Raw genomic sequence first — 11,930 nt, forward strand, 5'->3', positions numbered from 1 at the left:
TTAGAAATGATTTTTTTCAGTGTAGGGCTCATTTTGGATTTTTTTCAGTATTTTTTTCTTAAAATTTGACTTATTTTGTGATAATCACCCATACAACACTTTTTTGTAGGAGTAGTCATTTTTTGATTAAAAACATTTTTAAAAAATCCATAAAAAAAGTTTAGCCCTTTTCAAAAGTCAGTCGAGAAAAAAAATTAGAAAAATGAGTATGCAAAGTGGCTTATCTGGGCAAGGTCTACACACCAAGAAAGTTTCGTTGTAATCTGAGAGGGTGCTGCCAACATTTGTTCGAGTTGGCGCGAAATCCGTCTATAGTTTGTATTTTCTCATGTTTTCCCTGTCGTTCCAGAGTTGAATAGTTGAAAATACGCCTATGAGAGAAGAGAGAAACTGAAGCTCGCAATGATTGTTTCGCCTTTATGATGGTATAAATATGTATAGCATTCGCAGCCAACACGAAGTCATATATGATGCAGAATAGGATGCTAAAGTGGAGGCCATATGCGTAAATGCTTCCATTTAACACTGGTAAAGTGTACACTTATCGCCTCAACTTAAGGCCGCACGGGACGACGTGTAATTTTTCCTATCTTCCCTCTCTTTCTAACAAGTTGCCTCGCGATTTTGAAGAAGCAAATATCAATTTCCACTGCACTGACGTAGCTGAAACTTTAGTCGATTGTGCACCACAAATGAGCAAATGAACGATCAAATTTCTAGTCAATAATATGAAGTAGAAGTTGAGATTTGCATCTTACTAGCAACAGAGCAATGGCGGACGATTCAACCACCGTCCCGTCCGGCCTTAAGCATTCTATTCAACAGCATATGCGATCGTTTGATATCATAACTAATTGTGCTTTCAGAATGTTATCAATAACTCTTTAATATCAAAATTTAATATAGAAACATTTCCCAAATTCACTGTTATTAAGTTGTTATTGACACTAACAAAACATGTTATTCAATTGATTTTCCAGGAACAAATTTTTGTTATGTGACTTGTTATTTTGCCGCTTATGACAGACAAGTTTGTAACTCAATATGTTATGTTAATAACTTAAAAATTACTAATTTTATTATGCAGTTATTTTGCCAAAATTACGCATTTTGTTATGTTGTTGCTATTCTCTTCTGCTCGAGAAGCATCAAGCATCAAGCTTGCGTAAATAAAGTGAGCATAAATTGGGAATTGAGGGCATATGAAAATGCTCTAAAGTTTGTTTGCCCCTTGGGTGCATATTACCCCAGGCAACCCTATGAATAGAGTACGAAAGTATAATCTGTGATGTTTAAAAATATTTTTCAGCATTCGGTATGATGTTACTCGTCTTAATGTTTATCTTCCTTATTCTCAAAGTATGTTAAGCTACTCACCTTCCGCCCGCAGCTCATCCACGCTAGACTCCGGCGAATCGATTCCTCCGCCACTTCCGGCGGTCACGAGATACAGCGGTGAACCTGCCGCTGCCAGCGTCGTCACCGTCGTCGATGAATCCTCTTCCGGCGATCCCAAACTGCAAGTGGAGGAAACTTCTCCCACCGTGTTGGCACATTTTCTCATACTGGTCGGGGATTCTTCCGCGACAATACCACTGGTGACACTGAAAACATGGGAAACGCTCGGAACTATTCCCTACTTTCCCACCGCACCGGTATGACCCCCGGTTTCCCTCCCCCACTCGGGTTTTCCCACACTTGATGTTGTCAACCACACGGAACAAAGAACTGCGTTGACCTATTTTCAGCTGATTGCGCTTACGATGGGAAAAGGGGAGGGGGAAGCCGGGACGAGGTGGGCGGAAAAATTGTGCAATTTGTGCAATCGATGAAAATGGGTCAACCTGGAAATCGAGATCCAGAAAAGATTTTCCGAGCAATATACCTTTCGCAGCTATCGGAAATATTTGACGATACAAACGATTCCATCCACGGTACCGGCTTAATTTGCACACAAATTTGCATTTATCACCCAAGGAGCACAAAATTGCACGATTCCATATTTCGCACATACATTTTCACCAATTTTTCACATCTTCCTTCTATTGCTCATAAGCGCTATTGATTGTGTTGTTAGTGGATTGCTTCTTGTTTAGGTTGCACAAATGATATTCCTCGAAATGACACCGGAAAATCCATCGAAATTCACACACAGAAAATCTAAACCCACATTATAATACTATTGAATTGCTTCACTTGATTGCAAGCCGGAAGTAATCATGGACCGCGACCGCGTTCGTTCCTGCTGCACATTCTCACTCGGCACTGCATCCATCGCAAGCAGGGGCAACGCCAGGGAGCAAGGATATTGTAATCAACGACCTCCTGTTCTCATTTCCTAATTTTATTCGTGAGAAGATAGAGAGTGTGGCACGTGGATGTGCTGCATGCTCAGAGAATTGAAATTTAGAGCATGTCAAATCAAACCATTCTTTCATCATATTAGTAGTGCATCATACCGTAGAAAATGAAGTTTCCTGTATAATTTTCTGTATGATTTTCTAACATGCATTACTAATTTTGTTCTAAAATGTCTATAAACAATAAGCCGGTAGAAGCACTCTCAGAAAGAACAGCTTGGTGAGCCACATAAACAAACAAAGTTTCTCATCTCTCCAATCCTATCTCTCACCATCAGATACGGAGACTGTCAAATGGGAGCAATGCAGTTTGGCATTTGGCCCACAAAACTCTGGTGCCGATAGACGAACACTTACCTACCAACATTATCCTTGAACGAGGTTAGGGTAGAATTTTCACCCCAATATGTAGAGATGAGGAATGCAATACGCTATCGTGATGTTCTCGTCGAACAATGCACTGGCCCACTAAAACAGACCAAATAAAAAAAGCGAAGGATAACACTAGTTTACAGCATTTTTGAACTCGGTAAGCTGATGATCATTTTTGGTGTGGAATCATACCCTGAGTTCAAAAACGCGAAGGAAAAAAATTACAGTAGAGCGGAAATTTTTTCGACTTTCCATACAAGGTTGATGATTTGAAATCGATTTTTGTTCTATTTTTAAGCAAAGTCGCTCACTTCACACATCTCATTCTCCGTAATCAATGCTCCGATTGAGCTGAAATTTTTACTGTAACTCGCCTACATATGATATGTCAAATAAACGTCGAGAAAGAATTTTTAAGTTGTTTTTTTTTTTATTTAAAAAAATACATTTCTTCAAAAAATTTTGGGAATTTTGCTAAAATTTAAGAAGATCGTCCCTAAAACTCGCCAATATCTTGAATTTTATCAATCTGACGCAAAACCTGTATTCAGATGATCGAATGGTATTGTATTCAGCTTTTAATTTATGGAAAAAGATTTAAAATTGGTTGAACAAAACGCAACATATTTGAACTTTAGTAAATTATATATTTTGAAAAGTTGCAAAACTCGATATTGAGCTAAAACTCAAAAACTGTTCTACTTTAAATTTTTTGAAGGTCGGTTTCGAAATCAGCACTAAATTGTGCTTCAAAAATGTTGGTCGTTGACAGAAGTTCACGACTTTCGTTTTATTTTGTAAACTTGTGTAATGGAACCGAGGTACCCATTGTGCAGTGTATATAAATCCCAAGAGCAGATCTGGCTGTGATCCCAATTCGGAATGTCCGTTCAATGGGACGGAAATAAGAATTATTGGATTGCACTAGGTCATGGGCATGGGCAGCTAGCGATACGCGAAACCAATGATTTCGATATGGTGGCATACTTTTGGGAGGATTCACGTGATTCGATAAAATATGTAGGTTTATGAGGAAAAAAATACAAAAGCGAGACATGAACACATGCCACAGGGGGAAAATAACGCAGAGACAATGTTAAACGTTATATTTCATAAAACTAATTAACGTTAAGGTTAAGGTTACCCTAGATTACCCTAGATTAAAATGCCCAAGTAACTCCCGGAGGGATTCACGAAGAATTCCCAGAAAATTTCCCGCGGAACTACCGGGGAAAATCCCAAGGAACTCTCGGAGAAACTTGTTGAGAAATTTCCAGAGACATCTTGGAGGACTACCTTGAGGAAGAATTTCCGATGTTTTTAGGTAGGAATTCCCTAGGAATTTTCGGAGGAATTCCTAGAGGAATTCTTAAGGGACTCATAGAGGAAGTCCAGAGGAACTCCCGTAGGAGTTTCCGAGGATCTTCTGGAAGAATTCCCGAAGAACTGCTGGAGGAATTCCTGAGGCACCTTCGGAGGAAATCTCGAGGAACTACCGGAGGAATTTCCGAAGTAATCATGGAGGAATTCCTGAAGTAATCCTGGAGGAATTGCTGAGGAGCTGCTGGAATAGTTCCCAAGGAACTCCTGGAGGTATTCCTGAGGAAAACCTGGAAGAATTCTCGACGAGCTGCTGGAAAAATTCCGGGAAACTCCCGAAGAAACTCCTGAGGAACTCTCGAAGGAATTCCCGAGGAACTCCCGTAGAAATTCTTGAGAAACTTCTGGAGAAATTCCGAGAAATTCCTGTAGAAATTCCCAGGGAACTCCTGAACAATTTTCTAGGATCTCCTGGATGAATTCACGGAGAACATCCCAAAGAACTCTTGGAGAAGTTCCTGAAGAGCTCCCGAATAAATTTCTGAGAAACGTTTGGATGAATTTTCGCGAAATTTTGATAGATATTCGAGGAACTCCTGAAAAAAATCCGAAGATCTGTTGGAAAATTTTTTGAGGTACTCTTGAAAAAAAAATCGAGAACAGCATAAGGAGCTGTGTTATTTAAGTAAAATAACTAAATAATAGAATTGATTATTTTTAAGTTATCAACATAACATATTATGTTATAAACTCGTCTGTCATAAGCGGCAAAATAACAAATATCATAACAAAAAAATGTTCTTGGAAAATCATTTTAATAACTTGTTTTGTTGGTTTCAATAACAACTTAATAACAGTGAATATGGAAAATATTTCAATAACAAATTTTGATATTAATTTGTTATTGATAATAATCGGAAAGCAAAATTTGTTATTATATCGAAATCCTTACTTAAGTAAATTATGATACTTATTTGAAAAAATCATTCACTTTGTCTCACTTATCCACAAATAATATGAGTAACAAAACTGTAAATGATCGAAAAATACTATATTCAGTTTTTAATACATTCTAAGAGAAAGTAAAAGAAAAATCTTCCAGAAATTTCTCCGGGAGTTCTTCCACGATACCGTAGATTTTCAAAGACTCCTTCAAGGATTTCTTCAGAATTTCCCGTGATTATTTGTCCCGAATTTCATCTTGAGATTTTTCGCAAAATTTCTTTGAGAATTTCACCAGGAGTTTTTTCCGAAGAATTCTCCTGGAGTTTTTCAAAAGATTTTGCCAATAATTGCTCAGAAGAATTACTTTTGGAATTTCTAAGAAGATTACACCAGGAGTTCTTTTGAAGACTTCTCCAGGGTATCAAAGGATTCCTCCAGAACTTCCAAGTGTTTTCTCATATATTATTTAAGGAATTTTCAGAGGATTCTTTCAAAATTTTTCTTCCTAACTGAATACAAAATGGAACAAAACAAAAGGACAGATCATTATTGTCGAATTGTCGCTTGTTACTGTTGTGCTATTTTTGATAAGTTGATCAATAGTACAACAATAACAAAACTTGTACTTCAAGAAAACATGTTATTTTACATTTCTATAAGTGAATGTATATCAATAGCTTCATTATAACTGAATGAGAATGTCCAACAAAACTTGTTATGGAAAAGCAATGCCTTGATAATTAAATAATAACAACACAAGATATAAAAACAGGTTATGTGATTTCGTAGTTACTAATTTGATATAATCCTCTGCTCGGGTATAATTGCAATAGAGATAAGTGACATTTCAACACACGAACAGTAGCACGATTTTTTTCCTCACACAAAAATGCACGCCAATTCAAAGGTTATTCAAATTACTTATGAAAATATTACCCAATCAAATAGGGTAAAACGGGTAAATAACTAACGTCCGGGGTAAGATTGCAAATGTTTCTCTCACAGTTTCACAACTATATCTACAAAAAAGGCACACATACATTTGAACGTGATTACCACTATTACAATAACTTTGCTATATTCACTTGGTGATCTAGACCATACTAACTATTCTGGAATTAAGACGTTTAAAGTCTGCAGGTTCTACTCTTATTTCTGTTTACTCTAGATACAGACACCTCATAATATTACGAGTATCTCTTTGTGTTGCTCTTTGGAAGTCCTCTGGCATACCAATGGTATCCAATTTAATTTGAATTACGGGTCGCAATATCTGTATATCTTAGCGCTTTTATTGTAGCGAATGCTCGCGAAATATTCGAACATTCTTAACAATTTAAGTATGAGAAGTACACTCCCGATCAAAAGTTTGGGGTCACCCCCTCAAAAACATGTCACTTTTTAGGCCCATATCTCCGCCAATTTGCGTCCGATTTCAAAACCCTAGGTTCCATTCAAAAGATAATAAGTCAAAGAAACTTTGAACATAATTTAAAAGAAACTTTTTCAAATTTTTTTTATGTAAACTTAACCCAAAGTTGCCAAATTTTCTAAAAAATGAATATAAACTTACGGCAGTGCCGCTGGAAATTGGGTTGACCAAATTTTAAAATGAGAGTGGTAGTAAACCCCATTTTCAATTAGCTTCCAACTGCTTTTTACAGAACTTAGATAAAAAATCTAGAAAAAAAAGTTATTAAGTAAATTAACTCTTCATGTCATCGTCCAAAAGTTTAGGGTCACCCCTCAATATGATGTATTTAACAATTTTTGTATATAAAAATGTTATGTAAAGTTAACACATTTCACCACATTTCAAAAAAAATGAGGCAACTTTACGCTAAGTTTTAGTATGTAAATTTCAACAAATATGTGTGGTTAAATGTCTATGCAGTAAGTATCATTCATTATGTTTCAAATAACCCAAAAAGAATAAAAATTGGACTATAGATGACGAAGATATCACCAAATCACTTTTCCATGTTTTACGAATGTGACCCCAAGCATTTGGCTGATACATCATATTGAGGGGTGACCCCAAACTTTTGGTCGATGACATGAAGAGTTAATTTATTTAATAACTTTTTTTTTCTAGATTTTTAGCTAAGTTCTGTAAAAAGCAGTTGAAAGCTAATAGAAAATGGGTCATATTACCGCTCTCATCTAAAAATTTGGTCGACCCAATTTCCAGCGACGTTGCCGTAAGTTTATATTCATTTTTTAGAAAATTTGGCAACTTTGGGTTAAGTTTACATACAAAACTTTTTGAAAAAGTTTCTTTTAAATCATGTTCTAAGTTTCTTTGACTTATTATCTTTTGAATTAGGCCAACGGGTTTGAAATCGGACGCAAATTGGCGAAGATGTGGGCCTTAAAAAATGACATGTTTTTGAGAGGGTGACCCCAAACTTCTGATCGGGAGAGTATGTAGATATTGTAAGCCAAACTTCAATGTGTAATGCAGGCCATTTGTATTTCACGGGATGTCCAACTAACACAATATCGAGTTGTTCGTAATGTTATGAGATCTTATGGTCATCATCAACATGACCAAATTTCTTAAAAAGAGTGAACATAAATGATGATAGATTCTGTAGATCTTGAAAAATTCAATTCCTCAGTAGTTTGGATGACCTTATTTACCTTACCGATCAGGCTAAGGCTGGGGTGGCCTCTGCTGTACATAGTAGCCTTCGTGTTACGGCGAACTTTATTCGATCGTAGAGTTCTGCGGAGTCCAAAGTAAGCACGATTGCGACAATGCGCCTCTGAATTTTTCTGCTGGTGTCGTTGTCGGCGGTCACCAGTGAGCCCAAGTACACGACTTCTTCAACCGCCTCGATTTCATCACCGTCGATATAAATTCGGGGTGGCGTCCCACTCGTGTTTATCCCCGTTCTCCTAATTACACCCTCTAAAGTAATGTTGAACAGCAAGCACGAAAGACCATAATCTTGCCGTAACCCTCTGTGAGATTCGAAGGGACTCGAGAGTGTCCCTGATACTCGAACTACGGACATCACTCGATCCATCGTCGCCTTGATCAATCGTATCAGTTTATCCGGGAACCCGTATTCGTGCATAATCTGCCATAGCTGTTCTCGATCGATTGTATCATACGCAAATTTGAAATCGATGAACAAGTGATGTATGGGCACGTTGTATTCGCGGCATTTCGGCAACACCTGGTGGATGGCGAACATCTGGTCCGTTGTAGCGCGTTCACCCATAAATCCAGCCTGATATTGCCCCACGAACTCTCTTGCAATCGGTGATAGACGGCGGCATAAAATTTGAGAGAGTAACTTGGTAGCGCTCAGGCAGCGCTCAGTAGTGTGATCGCGCGATAGTTCCCGCAATCCAACTTATCGCCCTTTTTGTAGATAAGGCAAACGATACCGTCCATCCATTCCTCCGGTAATACTTCCTCCTCCCAAATCTTGGTAATGACCCAGTGTAGTGCTCTCACCATATTTTAGTAACTCGCTCGGTAGTTGATCTGCTCCAGCGGCTTTGTTGTTTTTCAACCGGCTAACTTCCTCCTGAATCTCTTGGAGGTCAGGGGCCGGAAGTCTTTCAACCTGTGCACATACTCCTAGATCTGTTACCATGCCACCTTCGATGCTTGCAACGTCGCCATTGAGGTGCTCATCACAATGCTGCTCGACCACCTCACACTCGCTCGTGAGAATATTTCCGTGATGATCTCGGCACATGTCGGCTTGTGGCGCAAAGCCTCTGCGCAAGCGGTTCAGCTTCTCGTAGAACTTCCGTGTGTCCTCAGCGCGGTACAGCTCTTCCATCGCCTCGTGATCTCGTTTTTCCTGCTGGCGCTTTTCCTCCGGAAGACTGAGTTCTACCTGTTCCGCGCCTGTCTATAACGTGCCTCATTCGCTCTCGTACGGTGTTGCAGTATTCTCGCCCATGCTGCATTCGTCTCGTTTTTTAACTGTTCAAATTCTCCGTCGTACCAGTCTTTTCTGTGATTCGGAGTCGTGAAGGCTTAGCATGATGAATTTCCTTGGACGCTCTCTTTATCGACTAACTATTTTGCAGCCCAAAGCCCTGAAGCACCCCGGAGCCCCCTTAAATCGCCTTGAGACACACTTAAACGTACCTGCGATCTTCTGTTACCGCCTGAAGCCTCCTGAGACTTCTCGGAGCTCCCCTGAAGTGTTCCTGGAACCTTTTGAAATCGCTTGAGGCCCCTTGATTCGCTCGTGGGATCCCCTGAAATGCTCTGAATCTCATGAAACGCTCATAATATCCTCTGAAACGCTACTAAGACCCCTAGAACCTCCTGAGTCCCCTGAAACACCCCTAAGATGACCTAAAAAAATTTTTAGAGGTTGCACGCATCGATTTTATGAAAAATGGACGATTTTTGGTATTTTTACCAAAAAAATGCTAATATGAGTTGAAAAATAAAAGAAATAAAGGTCATCAATCAAAGTAAATCATAATTCTGGGTCCCGCAAACAAAGTTTGGAGGGAGTTTAGGTCGACAAAACTGATTTTATATATTTGGCATAGGTTAAAATATCAAGAAATCGCGATTTTTTTCATCAAATTTTTCAAAAATGCTCAATTTATAAGGATTTTGAAATTTTTCCTGTGATTTGCGATTCCTTTATTTTATAGCAAATTTTGTGTAGATTATTTCGGCTGAAGACAGTTTTGAGCTATCTCTTTCATGAGCTGAGATATCGGTATGATAATGATTACACAATCAATGAAAAAATCGTGTTTTCTTGCGTTAATCGATTTTGTTCACTAGTTTCCATGGCTACCATGCAATTAAAACAACACCCGACAAATGTTTGACATAATAGTACGTGCAAGTGTACATTTTTTTAAGAATGTCAGGAATTATTGGGTTGCTTTGATCATTACTGATTCATACTGCATGACAGCAACAATATGTAAAAGCTTTGAGAGTTAACTTTTCACACCCGCTTTGTGAACACGAGAAAAAAAAAATTCTTAGATTTCATCTGTTGATCAGATAACAGTAGTAAGCTACCGATTCAAAACTTGTAATTTTGGTTGCAAATTATGTTTTAACAAGTAAGCTGCGCAGCAGAAAGGTTTTAGCATTGATATTTCTTAGGTTAACACCTCTTGTAACATATTAGACCAGTCACTAAGTTATATTTTTTTTTAATAATAATAGAACCTAAACATCCTGATGCTTTATAAAATCCAACCCTTGCTGCAAATATGCGCGCTAATGGTTTGTTTTTAAAATCGAATTATATAATAGTTCTCAATATTATGTAAAAAATCTGCTTTAGTTAAAATTCGCGAAAAAAAAAAAAGAAGAAAAAATATCCTAGTCTTCGTAAAAACTCCTGCATTTCCGTGCACATATTTAAATTTTTATGTCGATTGCCTGAAACTATAAAACTATATTTTTCTTTCTTACAGTTTTTATTAGCTATTTTATTTTCATTTTAGCAAGGATGTTTTCGATCATCTGGCAATCATTTGACTCATTTGTCTATAACTCAGTTCAGAAACCTAATGTTAAAATGTGATGTTCGACAAACTTGTAGATTATTGTTTTTCCTACAATTATCACCAAAGATGCCATATTCAAACTCTTATATTTACGGCGTAAAAGTGTTAGTACTGCCTACTCATATTAAACGATCGGATTTTTCGATCGTTTAGTATGAGTAGGTGGTACTAGCGCTGTCACGCCGCATATATGAGAGTAAGGATATGGCGTCCTTGGTGATAATTGTGGGAAAAACACTTATCTACAAGTTTGCCGAACATCTCATTTCACTATTATGCTTCTGAACTGAGTTATGGATAAATGAGTCAAATGATTGCCAGGTGATCGAAAACACCCTTGCATTTAAAAGAGACGAACCAGCCAAGGGCTGAAAGTCTCTCTAATAAAGACAAATCAATCAATCAACCTTGCATTTTAGTGGTTTTTAATGTTAGAGTAGTAGTTCTGGTATAACTAGAAAGAACCTATATGTTAGCTTAACAAGAGTACCAACACCTATTTAAAAAGGTAAACATTGTTGAGCGATCTACACATCACTCAAAATATATCATAGAACTTCACACATGGGATTTGATTGTCTGACTTGCGATCACTTATGTTATTAAAATTTCGCAATGAGTCACTACTTGAGTCTTTCTTTGAATCAGTAAGCACAATCAATGTAAAATTATCAAAATAACCTATTTTTTTCTGAAAATCTGTATGTGTATGTGTATGTACTTCCATAACATAACATGTCAAACACTTGTTATTTGCTTTTTTGCATGGTAGCCATAGAAACTAATGAACAAAAACAAATACCATAAGAAAATCCGATTTTTTCATTGATTGTGTTATCATTATTATGCCGATATCTCAACTCATGAAGGAGATAGCTCAAAACTGTCTTCAGCCGAAATAATCTACACAAAATTTGCTATAAAATAAGGGAATTGCGAATCACAGGAAAAATTTCAAAATCCTTATAAATTGAGCATTTTTGAAAAATTTGGTGAAAAAAATCGCGATTTCTTGATATTTTACCCTTTGCCAAATATATAAAATCAGCTTTGTCGACCTAAACTCCCTCCAAACTTTGTTTGCGGGACCCAGAACTATGATTTACTTTGATTGATGACTTTTTTTTCTTTTATTTTCCAACTCATATTAGCATTTTTTCGGTAAAAATACCAAAAATCGTCCATTTTTCATAAAATCGATGCGTGCAACCTCTAAATATTTTTTGATTGAGTTTTCATGTATGGAATTATTGTTTCTAAGACCCTAATCTATCATTCTAAGGGTGAGCAAGTTAACTTTTTGACACTTTTTCTATTTTGGGACACCCTAATACACATCTGTTCTGTGCTTGCAGTAAAAAAAGCCCATCGCATATTTTGCCATATAAATTGAGGTATAGCTCAAGATTGTGA

At 37.3% G+C, this 11,930-nt stretch overlaps 1 protein-coding gene across 1 annotated transcript in view; it reads right to left on the reverse strand.

The window, feature by feature from the left end:
- Positions 1 to 2,783, reverse strand: part of LOC109399436 (ecdysone-induced protein 78C) — a 134,295-nt gene extending 131,512 nt beyond the window's left edge. Inside the window, exons 1-2 of the mRNA XM_029878964.2 lie at positions 1,886 to 2,783; positions 1,378 to 1,604 (exon numbers count right to left, since the gene is read on the reverse strand). Coding sequence (XP_029734824.2) covers positions 1,378 to 1,604; positions 1,886 to 1,965 — 307 coding nt within the window. The 5' untranslated portion in view covers positions 1,966 to 2,783. The remainder of the gene's footprint in view (positions 1 to 1,377; positions 1,605 to 1,885) is intronic.
- Positions 2,784 to 11,930: the final 9,147 nt, after the last annotated feature.

Source organism: Aedes albopictus, chromosome 2, assembly GCF_035046485.1.
Source record: "Aedes albopictus strain Foshan chromosome 2, AalbF5, whole genome shotgun sequence".
Classification (NCBI taxonomy): domain Eukaryota; kingdom Metazoa; phylum Arthropoda; class Insecta; order Diptera; family Culicidae; genus Aedes; species Aedes albopictus.